Source organism: Calonectris borealis, chromosome 22 (assembly GCF_964195595.1).
Source record: "Calonectris borealis chromosome 22, bCalBor7.hap1.2, whole genome shotgun sequence".
Lineage (NCBI taxonomy): Eukaryota > Metazoa > Chordata > Aves > Procellariiformes > Procellariidae > Calonectris > Calonectris borealis.
This window is the reverse complement of record NC_134333.1, coordinates 9107924-9125980: the sequence shown is the minus strand read 5'-3', so window position 1 is coordinate 9125980 and position 18057 is coordinate 9107924. Positions and strand designations below refer to the sequence as shown.

At 60.3% G+C, this 18057-nt stretch overlaps 2 protein-coding genes and 1 non-coding gene across 5 annotated transcripts; 1 reads left to right on the top strand and 2 right to left on the bottom strand.

The window, feature by feature from the left end:
• Positions 1 to 411: 411 nt before the first annotated feature.
• On the bottom strand, positions 412 to 2182 carry PSMB3 (proteasome 20S subunit beta 3). Its single transcript, XM_075171547.1, has 4 exons — positions 2081 to 2182; positions 1526 to 1703; positions 1179 to 1273; positions 412 to 537 (listed from the first exon to the last, which is right to left on the bottom strand). The coding sequence occupies exons 1-4, from the start codon at positions 2113 to 2115 to the stop codon at positions 489 to 491; spliced, it is 357 nt and encodes a 118-aa protein (XP_075027648.1). The 5' UTR covers positions 2116 to 2182; the 3' UTR covers positions 412 to 488.
• Positions 2183 to 2321: 139 nt separating this feature from the next.
• PCGF2 (polycomb group ring finger 2) lies at positions 2322 to 16696 on the top strand. 3 transcript variants are annotated; one of them, XM_075171524.1, is made up of 10 exons: positions 2322 to 2780; positions 10607 to 10746; positions 11049 to 11145; positions 13348 to 13403; positions 13993 to 14043; positions 14128 to 14236; positions 14838 to 14886; positions 15075 to 15170; positions 15551 to 15631; positions 16082 to 16696. In XM_075171524.1, exons 1-10 carry the CDS (start codon positions 2482 to 2484, stop codon positions 16418 to 16420), a joined length of 1317 nt encoding a protein of 438 aa, XP_075027625.1. In that variant the 5' UTR covers positions 2322 to 2481; the 3' UTR covers positions 16421 to 16696. The 3 variants fall into 3 exon arrangements, with proteins under 3 accessions (XP_075027625.1, XP_075027624.1, XP_075027628.1); XM_075171523.1 differs by having other exon boundaries at positions 15072 to 15170; XM_075171527.1 differs by lacking the exon at positions 2322 to 2780 and adding an exon at positions 4905 to 7327 and having other exon boundaries at positions 15072 to 15170.
• TRNAN-GUU (transfer RNA asparagine (anticodon GUU)) lies at positions 5755 to 5828 on the bottom strand. Its single transcript has one exon. It is a non-coding gene; the product is annotated as a tRNA-Asn (tRNA).
• Positions 16697 to 18057: the final 1361 nt, after the last annotated feature.

Below are 18057 nucleotides of genomic sequence, written 5' to 3'. Positions count from 1 at the left end.
CATCTGTTCCTTACTGCTGTCCTCTTTAAAGTCCTCTAATGATCAACTGTTACTCCATGAGGTATGTGGTCGTTTTAAGTCCTAGATTAACGACAACTGGAAAAGTCTTTTCATACGTGCCTGTAAAGTGGGGTTTTTAAGTAAGAACTGATTTTACCAAGTCCTGGATATGAGAACAAATTAGATTTGACAGGAAAAGCTAATACTGCCAGACTGTCTGAAGGAGATGCTGCTGACTCCCTAAGGGGCAGCTGAAGCTCAGGCACTCTCACATATGGGTGTACTGAGGGAGATTAGTATAGGTGGCTCAGAGAGAAAGGTAAGCTCTGCTGCCGTGTAAAACCCAGGCTCCTTCTGATAGCTTTAGAGATGAGAACTTAATCCTAGTGTTCAGACTCAAGAAAAGGAAAGTTCACTACAGTAGAGAGTTTTATTTAAAAAAGTTCCAAGCAGACTGGGATGTGAAACACATGAGCAGATGTGCTGGGCTAGTCCATGCGAGCTTTCAGGGTCCTGGTGGTGATCTTGTCTTTTTCACTAGAGGGGGAAAGAGAGAAGACTGCTAGTAAATCCACGTTTAATACCTACATACAGATTGTCCCTTCATTAGGAAGTTGCAGTGTGCATAGGTAGGTTGTTTGCTAGCGCAGGCAGGATCATCTGAACTTGAAGGTGGCCGTTACGACTGAGTAAACCCCATCCTCCTGCCGCTTCACCCCACGGGAGCTCCCGTGGGTGCAGTAAGCAGCAGCGCCTGGGATGCTGCAGGGACACGGCACCACGAGCAAAAGAAGCTGCTTCAGAAGTCAGTCTGATTGCAGAGTCTGAAAGTTAACGTTGCACCCAGCTGTGGCAAAAAGCATCCTCCTGGCCAGTGCTACCCATATGTGAGGAGTCACACTGCTAAATACAGGGAACGCAGCTAGGGAATCCCTACGCAGCAGAGTCTAACTCTAGGATTAATTTCCCATGGCTCCTGCTGTTCTAGCAACAGCCACGAACTGCAATAGAGAGCAGCCGTGAGAAATAAAACACTTAAAATGGACAAAACGTTACTAAGGATGCTGCTGGAAGGGAGCAGGATTAGGGCTACCCTGGAAGCCAATGCCTTAACTAACTTTAACACACAGCTTGTTAAATTCTACCTCTGTTCTGCAGGGGAAGAGAGCGGCACTTACATTATGTGTACTACCACACCCATTCCAGATATGGCATCTCTGTCCACCGCATTCAACATGGCCTGCGAGATCGTTTCGAAGAGGTGATCGGGTTCCTGAGGAACAGAAGCTATTTTAGTTGGTGTAAAAATTGAATGTTGAGTCATCAGTTTTTGTTCAAAACCCAAAGTATCATCCAAGACGCTGCAAGATTTTTCCCGCAAGCTACAGCCTCTTTGTTCTCCTGAGCTCCTTCGGGAAGTACCAAAGGACAGAGCTTTCCATCCAACCCACGTATCTCCGGTTCTCCAGTTAACAGCAGGAGGCTGAATCCAAGAATCGGAGCTGAGCCTGGCCACCTCACTCACCATGTCGGGCTCCCAGAGGGACTCGCACATGCCGTACATCTGCTCGGAGCAGGTGCCGCTGACCACAAAGTCATCGGTTATCATCGGGCAGCCGATCAGGTCTAGAGAGCAGATGAAAGGTTCGTGTGTTATGGGGTCCAGCCCGGCAATGACTGGTTCTGTGTAGTAAGGTCCAAACCTGTGAAGAACAACATGGCATAGAGCAGTGCAACCACCTTGACGCAGTTCCACATCCCACATAAATATCCGTACAAGGAAAACACCCCACAGATGCTTTTGGTGGCAGACCTTTCAGGTCAATCTAGAAGCACCCTGCAATAGTTTTAGCATGGCAAACGGAACAAACTTGTACTACTATGGGATTATTTTAACAATACTCGATATTCTTTTGCAAGGAGGTTGAAGATGTCACAAGATTCAAGTCTCCTTTTGCCATACCACAAGTAGTCTTTACAGGAGCCCTCCTCAGCCTCCCACCTCTCTAGAATCGGATCAACTCCAACAACCACAGCCTTCACTGACATGTAAACAGTGACTCCGTTGTTTGACAGTTACCGTCTCTCGTAGAGCAGATTGGAAACCATGCTCATAAAAGTCTGAGGTTTGATCTGCCTGCCTTCCTTCAGCTCGTAGAGATTCAGCCTGAACTTCAGTCTCTGGGCACTGCAAGAGATGAGAATCAGCATTAAAGCAGAAGCAGGTTCCTTTTTCTTTCACCTTCACTCAGGCCTGAACTGTTCTGCACGCTGACAGACACCAGCTCCTGACGCATGCCTGAGGCAGGTAGGTATTCCAGGTGTAGCTCTTTTTATACCTGAAGTTACTAAGTTTTAGTAGTGATGTGATCTTAAATTACACGCAGTTTTATTTAAAAAACTCCCACTGAAGGGAGACCAAGAAAAGGAGTGCTGGCACCCAGCTATTATACTCTCCCCCACGAATAAACAAAGACATTTATGCTCAGCATAAGCTGCCACTTAGTATTTAGTGTAAATATGCCTCTTAGAGGCTCTGTATGGGAACGCACGGGCGGGCAGGAGTCTCACTTACACCGTTTGCACGTCCGTGGCCAGTCCTGCCAATCCGATATACAGTCTTTCTCCCATAGGGAAAATCTTCTGGAAGTCTGTGGTCACCATCTGCGCTTGAATCCCAAACCGCCGGTCCGCGGCAATGGCCACGCAGTTCTTCCCCTTCATGGCCATTACGGCCCCGCCGTTATAGGACATTATAGACTGGAAGAGAAGGACAGCAGGTACCGCCGGGGCTGCGGGCAGGGGTTCGGGCAGCCGGTTCCTCGGCGAGGCTGAAGGGGCCTCCCGCACCTCGGGTACCCCCTCCGCCCGGCCTGTCCCTGCGTCCCCAGCCCAGCGCCGGCAGCCGCCGCCACCCCGGGGGCAGCGCGGGGAAGGCAGCACCGCTCTCCCTCGCGCTTCTGACTTTCATTTTTCCCCTTTTGGGGGCCGCCCTGCAGCGGGTTGCTCACGGCCGCTGCCTCCCGCCACGGCCCGGCCTGAGGGAAGGCCCACGGCGATGCACCGCCGCGGCGACGGGGAAGGCCTCCAGCCCACCCGCCTCCCCCGCGCGACCCGGGCACCCGCGGGCCTCGTCCTGCCGGGCCCAGCTCCTCCCCCGGGACCCCCCGGCCCCGTCCCGGCGCTCACCATGGTGCCGGCCGCACAGACACCGCCAAGCCCCGCACCGCTGCTCCGGCCGCACCGCACACGACCCCGCCGCGCCGCTGCTCCCGCCTCCCTCCTCTTCCCATTGGCGGCCGCCGCGGCCACCCGGCGAACCGCCGCTCGCTATTGGTGGTTCGGCTCGCCGCGGGGCGGAGCTGGTTGGTTGCGGCGGTGGTGAGGGAGGGGGAGAAAAATGAAGAGTCATAGCGAGCGGGGCATGCCGGGAAGGCGGAGGACTGCGCGGGCGGGGCGCGGGGCGGGGCGGGTGCGCAGCTGGAGGGGAGGGGCTCGCACAGCTGGATCCATCGGGGTGCGCAGCTGGATGTGCACGCAGGGCATGGCACAGCTGGATATGCCCGTGGGGGCATGGCACAGCTGGAGGGACACGCAGGGCACGGCACAGCTGGATGTGCCTATGGGGCATGGCACAGCTGGAGGGACACGCAGGGCATGGCACAGCTGGATATGCCCGTGGGGGCATGGCACAGCTGGAGGGACACGCAGGGCACGGCACAGCTGGATATGCCCGTGGGGGCATGGCACAGCTGGAGGGACACGCAGGGCACGGCACAGCTGGATGTGCCTATGGGGCATGGCACAGCTGGAGGGACACGCAGGGCATGGCACAGCTGGATATGCCTATGGGGCATGGCACAGCTGGAGGGACATACAGGGTATGGCACAGCTGGATATGCCTATGGGGCATGGCACAGCTGGAGGGACATGTAGGGCATGGCACAGCTGGAGGGACATGCAGGGGCACTGCAGAGGTGGCGGGCGGGTACGGCCATCCCATTGCTCAGTGTTGCTGGGGGGTCCCCGGGGCCGCGGCCCCTGTGCCTGCCCTTTGTGGCACCTGCGGGCCCATTCCCTGCGTGCCCATGGCGATGCCGGGATCATGGCAGGGTGGCCGGGCTGGGACCTGCCCAGTGGTATCTCCCTCCAGCTCGGCCCTATGCAGCCCTGGCACCTTCTGTTATGAACTGGGAAAAGTTGGCCAAACCTTGCTGAATTTAACGAGAAACTCTAGGAAACCCAGCCTGCGCCACTCCACCATGCAGAGCCCTGCTGTGTGTCAGGCCTTGCGCACACACTGTCTGCTTTTGTGGGGGCAAAACCCTAAACCCACTCTGTGGGGCCAGGGACAACGGGTCTCCTCAGAGGAAAAAAAATCTCTTTGGAAAGTGCTGGCACAATAAAGTCACTCTCAAGCAGCGAGTCACGGCACATCCCAGGGAGGGGAAGGGATCTGCAAGTGGTTGTGAGGGTATTTTTTATTCAGAGAGCCATTGAAAGGGGGATTTGCGCTCTGCGGAGTATTGGATTTCCTTCCCCATCCCTGTTTGCCAGCTCTCCCCTCTCCTGAAGGAGACAGGATTAAATGTTTAATTTAGGGGAGTGATGTTGTGCCAAAGGGAAAGAGATCCATGTGTTTGGAAACGCTCTCAAATGCACAACAGATCAGCCCGCCTGGTTTCAATGAAAACCTCCGGCCCGTGCCGGGGCTGTTCATCCGCCCCAGGACCGAGCCCCGGAGGCGCAGCCCGTCCCATGGCAGTTGTATTTTTAAAGTGTTTTCCATTGTAAAAGATTTCTTGCAGGAATTAAGTCAGAGGCCACATTCTGTCTGGTGGGAACACCCCACGCGCCGGGGAGAGAAGGAGCAGCAAAGTCAGACGGGAATAGCTCCACAGGCAAATTTTGGCAGTGCTGGCTGTCTCGGGTGGCAGCAGGGAGGCGATCCCCACTGGGCACTGCTTCTCTCTCCGCTTTCCTGTCGGGCTCGTGCTCTCGGATCGGGAAGGCAGCAGCAATCCCCCTCCCTGGCCCTGAGAGCCCCAGCACTTCTCCAGCCCCGGCACCGCTGGGCTCGGCCGTGGGAGCATTTTGTGGCTCTGAGCTTTTGGAACAACAGGGATCTTCCTGGCACGGCTTTATGCCCTGCATTAAAACATTAAGTTCATTATTTCTGGTATGAAAATAAAATCAGAGCAAGCGGGGAACATAAATAGATTTTACAAGACTTTGTAAGAGAGGGGAACTTCAGCAATGCAGATTTTGGACCCCCTTCAGCTTATTTTTAAGGGAAAATATGGACTCTGGATGGAAACAGGCTTTCAAGTCTCTGCTCGATTTTTAATGTCCCAACATGTCCTTTTGCTAATGGGAGAAACTGTGTTGTAGAGGGGACCACAGGCTGAGCAGAAATGTTTTTGTTCACACCGGGGACTGGTTTCCCCCTTCCCCAGCGCCTTGGAGAGAGCTGTGAGCCCACGGGGAGCACCGGGGCCACATCCTGCCCATTCACGCCTTCTCCCCGTCCAGCTCAGCTCCGTCCTGATGGCGAGGACCTCCCCAGGGGAGTGGGGAATGCCCCCACGCAGCTCTTTGTACAGTCAAAAACCACCCTGCCCGTTCCACGGTGGGGCCGGCACCAGCCACCGCCTGCGGCCCCCTCGCCGTGTCCGTCCTCGGCCGCTCCCTCGGACCGGCCCTGGAAAAAGGGGGACGGGCGGGAAGTCAAAACCGAGGTAAAAGAGGTGGCAGCGTCCCTGGGTGGGCTCGAACCACCAACCTTTCGGTTAACAGCCGAACGCGCTAACCGATTGCGCCACAGAGACCGCGCTGGGGCTTATGGCCGCGGCCGCCGCACTCAGCCGGAGCATCCCCGGGAGCGCCCGCACGGGCACCGGGCACCGGCACCGGGCACCGGGCGGGGCGTGGAATTAATCACACGGCCACAACCGTGTGGGCCAAGGGGAAACGCGCGTGGGCGCTGCGCCCCGCCGAGTACACCGGGTGTACGGAAGCGCCCTCGGTCGCATAGATCCTGGGCTGGACCCACGCGGAAGCCGCGGACACGCGCGGGGCAGCGGGACCGTCTAGGGCTTTCTGCCGCGCTGGAGCGGGGCTGTGGGGCGTCGGGAGTGAGCAGCCGCCGACACGCGTGGGCTCCCCGGCTGCCCGCAGCCCTCGAAATCCCCCGTGAGCTCCCCGCAAGGTGCCCCCTTCCCTCCGAGCGGAGCCGGGCCCGCCGTGACGGATCGCGCCCGGCCGCGGGACCGGTCCCGCGGGGGAAAACGGCGCCGTGAGCCCGCCCGCTCCACTCCCCTTCCTTCCTTTTTCTCCCCTCTTTTATTTCTTTCCCGCTTTTTCCTTATTTTTTCCTCTCCTTCCCTTTTTTCGTGCCTTTTTTCTTTCCCTCCCTCCTTTCCTTTTTATTTTACTTCCTTTTTGCCTTTCCTCCTAATCTTTTTTTTATTTTCTTCCCTCCTTTTCCATTTTCTCCTTTCTTTCTCTAATTTCCCTCTATTTTTCTTCCTTTCTTTTTTTTCCCCTTCCCTTTTCTTTCCCCTCCCGCCGCGGGTCCCGCAGGCCCTGCCGAGCACCGGCAGGCACCGGACCCCCGCCCGAGGGTCCCGGGGAAGGTCCCGCGGGGCCCGGGATGCCCCGCGTCGCCTCCCGGGTGGGAATTCCCCCCCGTTTGGGGCCGAAAATGGCGCCACGGCGGGGGGGTCTCGGGGCACCACCCGAGCGGTGCCGCGATGATGGGGGGAACACGGGGACCCGTTAGCGGGGAGCGGAGCGTGGCTGCCGCCGGGCACCACCGCCCCGGCTCGGATTTTGGGCCCATTCCAGCGGCTTTTAGGGCGCTCTCCTTTCCTCCCTGAGCACAACGGGGGGGTCGCGGCGGGTGGGGGGTGGTAGCAGCGGGGCCCTCCGCAAGCACCGGCGCACTGTCGCGGCGGTGTCCCCCGGGGCGGCGCCGGGGAGGGGAGCCGTGCCCCGGCGGGGCGGGGCGGCGGGGGGGGGGGCCCCAATCTCGGCCCCTCACTCCCCTCCTCCGCAACACCCCAAAGGAATGAGGTCACGTGAGGCGGGGCGGGGCCTGGCGGCGGCTGGAGGAGGGAAAAAAATTAAAAAAAAAGGAGGAAAAAAAAAATAAAAAAAAAAAGGAGGAGGAAGGAGGGAAAAAAAAAAAAAGAAAAGAAAAAAAAAAAAAAAACGAGCGAGAGAAAAAAGGGCCCCGGCCGCAGCGCCGCCGCCGCGCCGAGCCGAGCCGCGCCGACCGGCGGGAGCGGAGGGGCGGCCGCGGGGCCGCCGCTGCCGCCGCCACCAGGTAGGGACGCGGCCCCGGCCCCCCCCCGCCCCGCCGCCGCCGCCGGGCCCCGCCGCCGGGCCCCCCCGCGCCCTTTTCTCTCCGCGTTCAAGATGGCCGATGGCCGCCGCCTCCCCCCGCTTTGTGCCGCGGCCCCGCTGCTGCCCGTGGGGGCCGTGACCCCCCCCCCACGGCGGGGACCGGCGAGGGGCTACGGAGCCCTGACAGCCCCGGCTCCCGCCGCCCCCGCCTCGGGCCCGGCGCGGCGTGGAGCGGGGCAGTGCGGTACGGCCGGGGGGGGCCGCGGCGGGGGCGCCCCCCGGGGCGGGCGGAGGGGCCGGGTCGGGCCCCGGGGCGGGCTGTCAGCCGGCCCCGAGTACAAAGGGCTGCGGGGCACCGGGAGCGCCCCGGGTCCACCGGGGCTGCCCCACCCCCGGCCCCAAATCGTCCCCCCCCCCAAAAAAAATGAAGCGGGAGCTGCCCGCGGCGCCGGGACGGGCCTGCCCGCCGGGCTGCAACCGGGCACCACCGGGGCACAGCGCGGAGTCACGCGTGTCCGTGCCCATCGCGCGTCCGTGCCCGCGCGCCTGTGCCAGGCGGGTGTCACGCACCGCGCGCTGCCGCGCGGACACGTCCCGCCGCGGGGACGAGGTGGGGGTGTGTGTCCTTGTGCGTACACGGGTGTGTGGACACGCGTGTCCGTGCTCTTCCCGCTGTTCCGCTCCTCGGCAGCGGCCGGTGCCGGCGTCCCGCACCGTGGGAGGGGCGGAGGGTCCCGTCCGGGCGGCGGGCGCTGTCGGGGGGCGCGGATTCACGCTCCAGCGCCTTTTTGTCGCGTTCCCGGTGCGTGGGGGCCCGTGGCCGCCGTTCGAGCGAAGGGGCAGTGCCGGGGAGAGCCGTCCCGGTTTATTTCCCGGCTCCCGGGCTCGCCGTGATCCCACGGGGAGGGGGCAGCCAGTCTGGTCCAAGTTACCGGTGACTTTGAAACGTCCTTCCCCACCCGTGCCTGGTTGGGGGGATTTTGGGGGGGGGCGGCACTGTGTCGGGCCACCGCCCAGGGAGACAAAAGACCCCGAAAGTCGGGGCCGGGGGTGCGGGGGAGCCGGCTGCCGGCTGCGGGACCCGCTCCGGTGGCGGGGCCGGGGCAGCGGGCGCCGCTGGCGGGACGGGGCGGCCCCGAGGGCTCCGGCGGGGCCGGTGCTGCGGCCGGCTCCGGGGCGGGCCGGGACCCGGGGGGGTCCGGGGCTTTGTTCGCCCCCGCGGCAGGAAATCGCGGTTGTTATCACCCGGTTTATTAGAACCGGTTTGCGCCGGTGGCTCAGGCTCCCCCCTCCCGCGGAGACCCGGGCCGCCATTGGCGGCTGTGAGCACCAAAAGCAGCAAAATCCACCCAAAATGCAGCCGTGGGTCCTGCAGCCCGGTGTGGGCAGCCGGTGCCCGGTGGAGCTGCCCGGTCCCCCGGTGGGGGTTGGTGCGGGAGCCCAGGGCTGGGGACCGCAGCCCCCTCAGGTATTCCCCTGGCCGGGGGGAGCCTGGCAGTGGCCCCCCATTACCTGTGAGCTGCGGAGGGCTGGGGGCACCTGCCCGGGGGCAGCAAGGTGCAGGGCACCCTGGGGTGCCCACCCAGGGGATGCCCAGGGGTGAGAGGTGAGCCCAGAGGGGGCTAAACACCCTGGTGCCCCCCAGGCCCCTCTCTGCAAGGAGACCCATGGACTCATCTTGGCCCCTGCCCCTCCAGCACAGGGGTGTCCTCAAGGTCCCTATCCCTAGGGGGTCCCCATCCCTGCAGCATCTCCATCCCCATCCCTAAGGTGTCCCCATCCCTGCAGCATCTCCATCCCCATCCCTAGGGTGTCCCCATCCCTGCAGCATCTCCATCCCCGTCCCCGTGGTGTCCCCATCCCTGCAGCATCTCCATCCCCGTCCCCGTGGTGTCCCCATCCCTGCACACCTGCCTCCGGGGACTCCACGGCGGCTGAATGAGATGAGAGACCCAGACTGGAGCTCACAGGGAGCGCGGAGCAGCTTCCCCAGGGCAGGTGCCTGGCACGGACCCGGTGTTGCACAAACACACCTGCACGCACCACTCCATGCACAGCCCCGAGCACACAGCTTTGCACACACACACACAAAAACACAGCCTTGCACGCACAGCCCTGTGCATGCACACGCACGTGCACCCCGTTTGCTCCTTGGGCACGGGGTTCACCCTGTTCCTCGCCCGGTCATGGTGCCCGCACCGCAGCTGTTGTGCCTTCGGTGGTTGTCTTGGCCGTTGTCTGGTTGTTGGCTGTCAGGTATCTGCAAAGGGCTTGGCCCCGTGTCAGGCAGCTGGTGACACCGCTCCACGCCTGGCCCCGTGCAGGCGCCTGTACCGCAGGGGCGCAGGTGTGTGCGTGTGTACCTCTGCCTGTGTGCGTGTAGGGGATGTGTGCACGTACGTGTAGTACATGTGTACACACACGTGTGTGTGTCTCCCTGTGTGTGGGTGGGGGTGGGGGTGCGTACGGGTGTTGCTGTCGGCACACCCTGGCACTGCCATCGCGCCCACGCTCATTTACACAAACCCAGGGTTTCTTCTTCCCTCTCCCCCTTGCCTCGCATGGTTGTAATAATATTCTGGCTCCTCTCCAAGTATCGGGGTTGCCATGGAAACAATAAAACTGCAGTGATTTCGGGCTCCGTCTCCCATTGTAAATGTGGAAGTGCCCGGAGAGGGCAGGCAGCAATTCCCCCGCGTCTGCGCCCCGCGCCGGGGGACGCTGCCCGTGTCCCATGTGCACACCCGGCCGGGCACACCCAGCCGCGCAGGTGCTGCGGGTGCTCCTGGCCACGGGCAAGTGGCCAACACCGGACTCGGGAGTTTCTATAGAAACCGCAAGGCAGTGGCTGAAAATGCCTTTTCCATCGAACAAAACAAAAATACACTTCGTGTGTGTGTGTGTGTGCACAGCCCCGGGAGCTGCAGGCAAGGGGCTGGCTTGTCCTCTCTCAGAGGTGTCTCGGTATGGTGGGGACCCACTCGGGGACCCCCAGGAAGATGCAAACATGAAGCAGAGGGAGCTGGGCAGTGCCCAGGGCCGGGGGCTGCATGGGGAGGTGGTGGGTGCTGCTTGTGCACCCCTGGGGCTGGCAGGGTGCAGGGCTGGGGCTACCCCAGTGCTCCCAGGGCCAAGCGTGGCACGTCAGGGGGAGCACCAGGCACCCCCACCCTACCCTGGATTTGTTCATTAAAGGGTGAAGTGGGTCCCACAGGTCCCATCCTTGCATGAAGCGGGCGTTAAGGGTGTTTCCCTGCAGGGAGGATCTGCCGCGGCGCTGCTCCAAAATGCACAGGACCACCAGGATAAAGATCACCGAGCTCAACCCCCACCTGATGTGCGCCTTGTGCGGCGGCTACTTCATAGACGCCACCACCATCGTGGAGTGTCTGCACTCCTGTGAGTGTCCTGGGCCCCTGGCTGGGGCCACACTGCACCCAGGGGTGCCCCGAGCCCCGGGAAGGGTGGCTGTGCCTCACCGAGACCCTCCCGCAGTGCCCAAACCCATCCTGCGTCGAGCGTTGCTGCCGCATGGAGCTGCGGGGTCGGTCCCGTGCCGTGTGGAGAGGGCTGGACCGGGGCAGGCGAGCAGAGGTCCCAGTCCCGAGCTGGTGCGGGGGTGCGGGGTGCTTCACTGGGCTCTGCCGGCTCTGCCCCTTTGTCCGTCCGTCCGTCTGCTCACGCTGAGTCTCTCCCCACAGTCTGCAAAACCTGCATCGTTCGCTACCTGGAGACGAACAAGTACTGCCCCATGTGTGATGTCCAAGTGCACAAAACCAGACCCCTCCTCAGCATCAGGTGAGCTTCGGGGGGTCCCCGCACGCCATGCCCCTGCGTGGCACCGAGCCCCAGCCCCGAGTCGGTGCAGCCTGTGCCTGCTCTGGGGTGCAGCCCTGAGCACCCCGGGATGGGGAGCGGGACTCTGCAGGCAGCAGCGTGGTGGTGCAGCTGAGCAGGGACCGTTGCATCTTTTGCAGCATGAAACCTCTCTGCTCCTCACCCTGCAGCAGGGGGAACTTGAGGTGCTCTCCAGGTGGAAGGGTAACAGGGATGGTGGGAAGTGCCACCATGGAGGGGACAGGACCCAGGGATGTCTCCCCTGTGGCAGCAGGAGGAGGCTGGGGGGGCGCCAGCCGGAGCAGGGGCTGCCCTGCGCCCGTCCCTGTGCATCCCGGATCGCAGACATCCATCCATCCATCCATCCCCACAGTCCCACTGGGCGCAGTTTAACCTGGGACCGCCTGTGCTTTCTAACTCCCTGCTTTGTCCCCTGTGGGGACGGTGCCGTGTCCCTCGGGGGATGCCGGGGTGGCAGTGCTGGGGTGGGCTCGCAGCGGCGCAGGTGGAAGGGTGCCTGGCCGCGGTGGCTTCGCGCCGGCTCTGCCCCGGCCCCGCGTCCCGTCAGTTGTGGAATTGGCTCTGCAGGTGGTTGGCATAGAAACCATGAAAGGCTGCAATACATCACTCGGCTTTTTTTTTCCCCTCCTTTTTTTAGCCTCTTCCATGTAAATCCGTTTCTGTAGTAACACTTTTTCTGCCCTTTTTTTTTTTTTCTGGTTCACTATGAAATATTTACACTCCGGCTCCCACGGCTCCCTTGTCGAAACATCCCTGCCTGCGTGCAGAGATGGATACACAGCCGCCCGCGCCGCAGACGGGCACCACGCACGGGCTGTGCCGGCGGCCCCCAGCCCCGGCTATCGTGGTGGCGCGGTGCCTTCGCATCCCGTTTGGTCCCAGTGGGGGAAATATGGGACACGTGGGCAGAGGTGCTGCTGCAGGGGCCTGATCCAGATGTGGGGCCATAGAAAACTTTGCACCGACAAGAGGCTTGCTTTGCCCTTTGCTTCCCAAACTGGTACCGCAGCAGCGCCAAAACACGCGTGCCCCAGGCATGATGCTGCATGGAGCTGAGGGTGCTGCCCACGCGTGGCCACCGCATCCCCCCCCCCAGCGCCACCGTGCTGGGCTGAATGGGGTTGACTCATGCAAGAGCAGCGACCGGCTGGTAATTAAGCTGCCAATCAAGCGGCTGAGGTTGCTTTTTCATTAGCTTGCTGTAAATTATAAAGCAAATTCTCTGGGTATGTATTATAAATAAAATCACAGCGGGGCCTCATGAACCAGAGTGACATCACCGAGGAATTAGGGATGAAAGACATGGCTAGGCTAAAAATAATATAGGGTACGGTCATTTGTTTTTCTTTAAAATAAAGGCCTTATTATTAAAATGGAAATAATTGCAGATATAATTTACTTTTCACCAGTCCCACTGCTCTTGCTTTGTTTTTGAGATTTTTTTTATTCGGCTGAGCTGCTGCTTTTAAATTGTGCCTGCAGGGTCCCGAGCCCAAGCCTTCCAGCAAAATCCCATTCCCAGCTCTGTGCTGCAGGTGGGACTTGCGCTTCCCCATTTCCTCGAGTGCTTTAGAAGATCCTGCCTTGAGATGTTCACATTTTAGGGAATCCGCTTTGCTTTCCCGTATAACAGCCTGACAGTGGACGCTGTCCTGCCATCCTTACAACAGAGGGAAATCAAAGCCTGAGCCCTGAACTGCAGCCAAGTCCAAAAATAAAATTAGATGCAAATTAAAACTTGCAGAAACATTTGCTGATCTTAGATTATTTTTTGTGTAAGTTCTCGGTGTTTTTTTGTAATCATTTTGACTACTGAAACGGATCCTGGCCCCAAAATCCCGCTGTCATCATCCCTAGCAATTACGAGGATTTTTGAAATGGTTTTCTTTCTTTTTCCGGAGTTAACCCTTTGCGGTGAGCGCGAGGGCGGACGCGTTTGCCTGCGAGACAGGGTTGTGGCATCGCCATGGGCCGGGGAGCTGGGGCTTTGTGCTGGGAGTTTTCTGGGAGGGAGATGGGGAGAGGCGGCCTCCGGGCTGGCCGGGGCACGCGTGGTGCAGGGCAGCTTTCGGCAGCCTGGGGAAGCCAGCCACTCCCATCCAGCTGATTTCTCTCTCTTTTCCTATTTCTTTTTTCCCCCAGGTCGGACAAAACCCTACAGGACATAGTGTACAAACTGGTCCCGGGGCTTTTCAAAGGTACAGCCATGGACAGTTATAACTGTGTGGGTTTGGGGTTGTTTGTAACTCACTCCCACCCACCAGTGAAACTGGTCCCCCGGATTTCGCGCTGCCCACGCACGCCCCTGCCCGTGTAACGGGGACAGCAGGAAAATGCATGGTGTGAACGGACAGGGATGGGTCCGTCCGGATAGTGCCCATCCCACGCTCCGGCAGCCCGGGGGCTGCTGCTGGGGGGAACCACGAAAAGCAAAGCTGGGAGCAGGAGCCGCGGATTTGCTCTCCAAGTGCCTGCCCGTCCTCGGGGGAAAAAGTGTGGGGGTCTGCAGGTGTGGAAAGACTGAGGACGGTCGAGCCGCCATAAAAGCATTCTCACAGCAGCGGATTTGCAGCCGCTCCGAGGGTTTTACTGGTACGACTTGATTGCTCTTGCTAAAGTGACTGCTCTCCTACAGCTCCGTCTGCACCAGGCAGCTCGTGCTTGAGCTGCCGGCGGGGAGCAGGCGCTCAGCAATCCAGGGCTTCCTCGTGCTCCCCTCTCTTTGCACCCATCTCCCCCTTGGTGTGATTTTTTTCCCCTTCACCTTCCTCCTCCCTTCTCCCGCAGATGAGATGAAGAGGCGGCGCGACTTCTACGCAGCCTACCCCATGGCAGAGGGTGAGTATCAGCCCCGGGGACCCCCCCTCGCCCCGGCTCTGCCCCCCTCAACGGCTCAGCCTCTCCCTCCCTCTGCTCCCGCAGTTCCCAACGGGTCCAACGAAGATCGCGGGGAAGTCTCTGAGCAGGACAAGGGGAACCTGACGGACGACGAGATCGTCAGCCTGTCCATAGAGTTTTACGAAGGGTCCAGGTACCGTTTTCTGGCTGCTGCTAAGCCTCTGCCTGGGTTTGGGGGTTGTGAATAAACTCTCACCCTCTCTTCCCGCTTGGGAGACGGAGCTGAGATGCCAGGTGGTGATGGCTGACACAGCCCCTGCTTGGGCTCAGCATCTCCCAGGGTGCTTGAAAGGGCAGAGGAGCACCCAAAACCCATCTACCCTGGTCCCCCATCCTGCATCCTCTGTGGGTGTTTGCTGTGGCAGCAGGGTCCCCGCATCGCTGCTCCCCGGGCAGGCAGGGGAAGGCTCCTTCCCAGGCAGAAGAGCCCAAGGGCTGCCGCGTCCCCGGTGCCGGTGGTGGCCTCTGAGGGTGTCACCGACATCTGGAGCAGCAGTTCAGAGGGAGGCGGGGAAGGCGGCAGCCTGGGCAGTGGTTGCAGTGCCCTGGATTGGAAATCCAGCAACTTGGGCATGTATGTGCTCAGGGGTGGTGAAGCCAGAGCTTGGCTGTGGATCACTAGATGTTTCCCCCTGGAGCCCCTCCATGGACAGCCCTTCTGGTGGGTTATGTTTTTCTCCCCGTCTTTTTATTCCTCCATAAACTTTGTCCTGTGTTTGCTTTCCTCCCCGCAGAGAGGAGAAGAAAGGGACCGTCGAGAACGGGGATCTGGAGAAGGAGAAGGTGAGTGTGATGGGACCACGGCACGGAGAGCTCCATGTCCAGCTGCCTCCCGGGCTTTTGGGGTGTGGGGGGGCACAGGAGGGCACCCCAAACCGCCTGCTGAAGGAGGTGGGAACTGCCCATTAATTGCATGGCGGACTCTCAGCAACGCCTCTCCCCCCGGCCCCCTCCCGCTGCGTCCCCAGAAGAACGGGGTGCGGTTCCTGCGCTGTCCCGCCGCGATGACCGTCATGCACCTGGCCAAGTTCCTCCGCAACAAGATGGACGTTCCCAGCAAGTACAAGGTGAGCGTTTGCCCGGGATCTGCTCGCTGCCCGGCTTTCGGTGTGCTCCGGCGGGCTCGGAGGGGCCGATGCCATTTTGGCTGTCGCGTGTTGCATCCCCTGCTGCAAATACGCCGTGCTTTGCCAGCTCCCAAATACCGCGGCAGCCCAGGCTTTGCATCACCGGCTGGGCGCTGGGGCAGGATCCTTACGGCGTGTTGCACGGAAACTGTGAACTTGCTCCGGCTTCTGGCAAGGGCAGTGCCGGGAGCCCCGGCAGCCCCCGGCTCTGGGGGCGGCACTCAGGGACGGCAAAGCCCCCATGTCCCACGAGCGGCTCTGGGGGGGCTGGCGGTGCCTCTGCCCCTGTGCCGGAGGACTGACGCTGTCCCCTGCGCCAGGTGGAAGTCCTCTACGAAGACGAGCCCCTGAAGGAGTATTACACCCTGATGGACATCGCCTACATCTATCCCTGGAGGAGGGTAAGCGGAGCTGCCTCCTTCCCCGCCGTGGGCACCGGTGCCGGGGCTTGTCTTGGAGAAAAGCTTGGAAAAGCAGTCCTTTAGGGGAAGGCTAAAGGCATTAAAAAGCTTAAAAATTGAAAAACTTAAAAATTGAAGACCTTAAAAATTAAAAAATTCAAGAATTAGAAATATTAGTTGAAAAGCTTAAAAATTGGAGAGCTTAAAAATTGGAGCACTTCAACAAAAAAAACCCAGATGCCCCTTCCCGATAGAGGTGTTCGCTCCAGGTGTGATTTTTAGGAGGCCGGGGGGGCTGCACGTGCTTTTCTCCCCCTTTTTCCAGGGCAGGCGGGAGGCTGGTGGCCGGCACCTGGCCAGGCGGCCAGCGTGGGCGGCCGGTGACGCGGTGCACGCCGGGGCTGCCGCGGGGTGCCGGGTGCCATGCCTCTGCCCCTCTCCCGCTTGCAGAACGGGCCCCTGCCGCTGAAATACCGCGTCCAACCCGCCTGCAAGCGGCTCAAGCTGTCCCAGCCGGCCACCTCCGAGTGCATCAACACCAGCGGCGCCTCCGAGTGCGAGTCGGTCAGCGACAAAGCCCACAGCCCCGCCACGCTGCCCGCCACCTCCTCCTCCCTGCCCAGCCCCGGCACCCCGTCCCACGGCTCGCCCAGCTCCACCGCCGGCAGCGGCCCCGCCGGCACCGGCACCGCGCTCAACGGCACCTCGAACTGCCACCCGCTGCCGCCCGCCGCCAGCCGGTGCCGCAAAACGACTGTCAATGGCAGCACGGCCTCCGCCTTGACCTAAACGACGACAAAACAGGGACTCCTGGCTGGGTTTTATATATCTATATATATTATATATATACATATATAAATATATATGTGTACATAGGGAGAAAAAAAAATTATACATACTTATTTTCTATTGATTGACCAGATTAATTTAAAATGCAAATAAGACACATAAATGTGGTTGAATATTTTTAAACGATTTTTTTTCTTTTTTTTAAATTTTAACTTATGTAAGCTGCATGCCGGAGCTGGGAGCCACGCAGGCACTGCCGCCTTCCTTGCTCGTTTTCTCTAACGCTTTTCACTCTCCTCCCCACCCCTCTCCCCTCGCGCCTGCTCGGAGTGAGACGGGGCCGTGAGCGGGGACTCCGGGCTGCACAGGTAAGGGCCAAGCACAGGTAAGGGCCAAGCACAGAAGCCAAAAACTGCCCCCCAGCCCCGCCGTGCCCTGGGTGTTTTTTGCTTTTTTGTGTTTATTTGGGGTTTTTTTGGCACCAGGTTTGATAACGTGGTGCCTGTGGCCCGCTGGGACCAGTGGTCCATTTGTTGGCATCGAGCATCGCTCGCTGGCATTGCCCCCCAGCCTTGCCTTGCTGTGCACGTTTCTGGTTCTTTTTTGCTTTCCCTGCGTGGTCTCGGGGGTGTTTCAGGCTCTGGTCTAGCAAAGCCTCACACAGACGCTTCCCTTTACGCACAGTGAGTAGGTTTGGTTTTTTTCTTTTCCCAGCTTAAAAAAATAATGCTTGCAACTTGGCGGCGAAGGGCCAGCCGTACCGGGGGTGGGGCACAAGCCCCGCTGAATATTGGTTTTTCCTTTCCAAGGGAGCTGCCACCTCCCGAGGCAGTCGGGCAGTGCTGGGTGCCAACGGCTCCCGGCACCACCGGGAAATTTTGGCTGGGGGCATCTAAACCGTCGGGGGCTGCTTTGGCAGCGCTGGGTGAGTCCGTGGGGGGCCCGGGGGCTTCAAATGCTGCTGCCCTGCCCGAGCACAGGGTGCAGCACCCAGTTGGGGGGGGGGGCGGGACCCCCACGCTGCCGGCTCCCCGCTCACCTCCAAGGCTTCAGCGCCACTTTTCAGAGCATTTATTTTTGTGCCCCCCCTCCCCGTCCTTCCCACCCTCTCCTCCTGCCACCACATTGGGTTTTTAAAAAAATAAAATAAAAAAATAAGACTACAGTGCCTTTAGCCAGGAGGCTTCGGTGAGGGGCGAGCGTGGGAAAGTGCTGCCGTGTTTCGGGCGGGAGCGGAGCGGCACCGGCGTCGCCGGCTGCCCGCGTGCTCCGGGTAAGGGACCAACTTTCTACACTGACTAAAAAAGCACACGAGCCCTGGGGAGCGCAGACCCCGGGGGTTTCTCTCCATCCCTTGCTGGGGAGGGGGACAAATGACAAAAAATAAGCAAGTGCCTGCAGCGCCCGGACGGCACCCCACGGCCAGGCAGCGGCTGCGGCCGCCCGCGACGGCACGGTGAGAACCAAAGGAAAGCGGCACGGGAATTGTATGAACAGCCCGACTCCAAAGGTCAGGAAACATGGGATGTTGTTATTGTATTTTTTAATTTTTTTTAATGATTTTTTTGGAAGTACTGCACCCCCAGCACGGACTCGACAGCGGCACCTTTGCTATAGCACAGCCCCCGGCTCCGCTG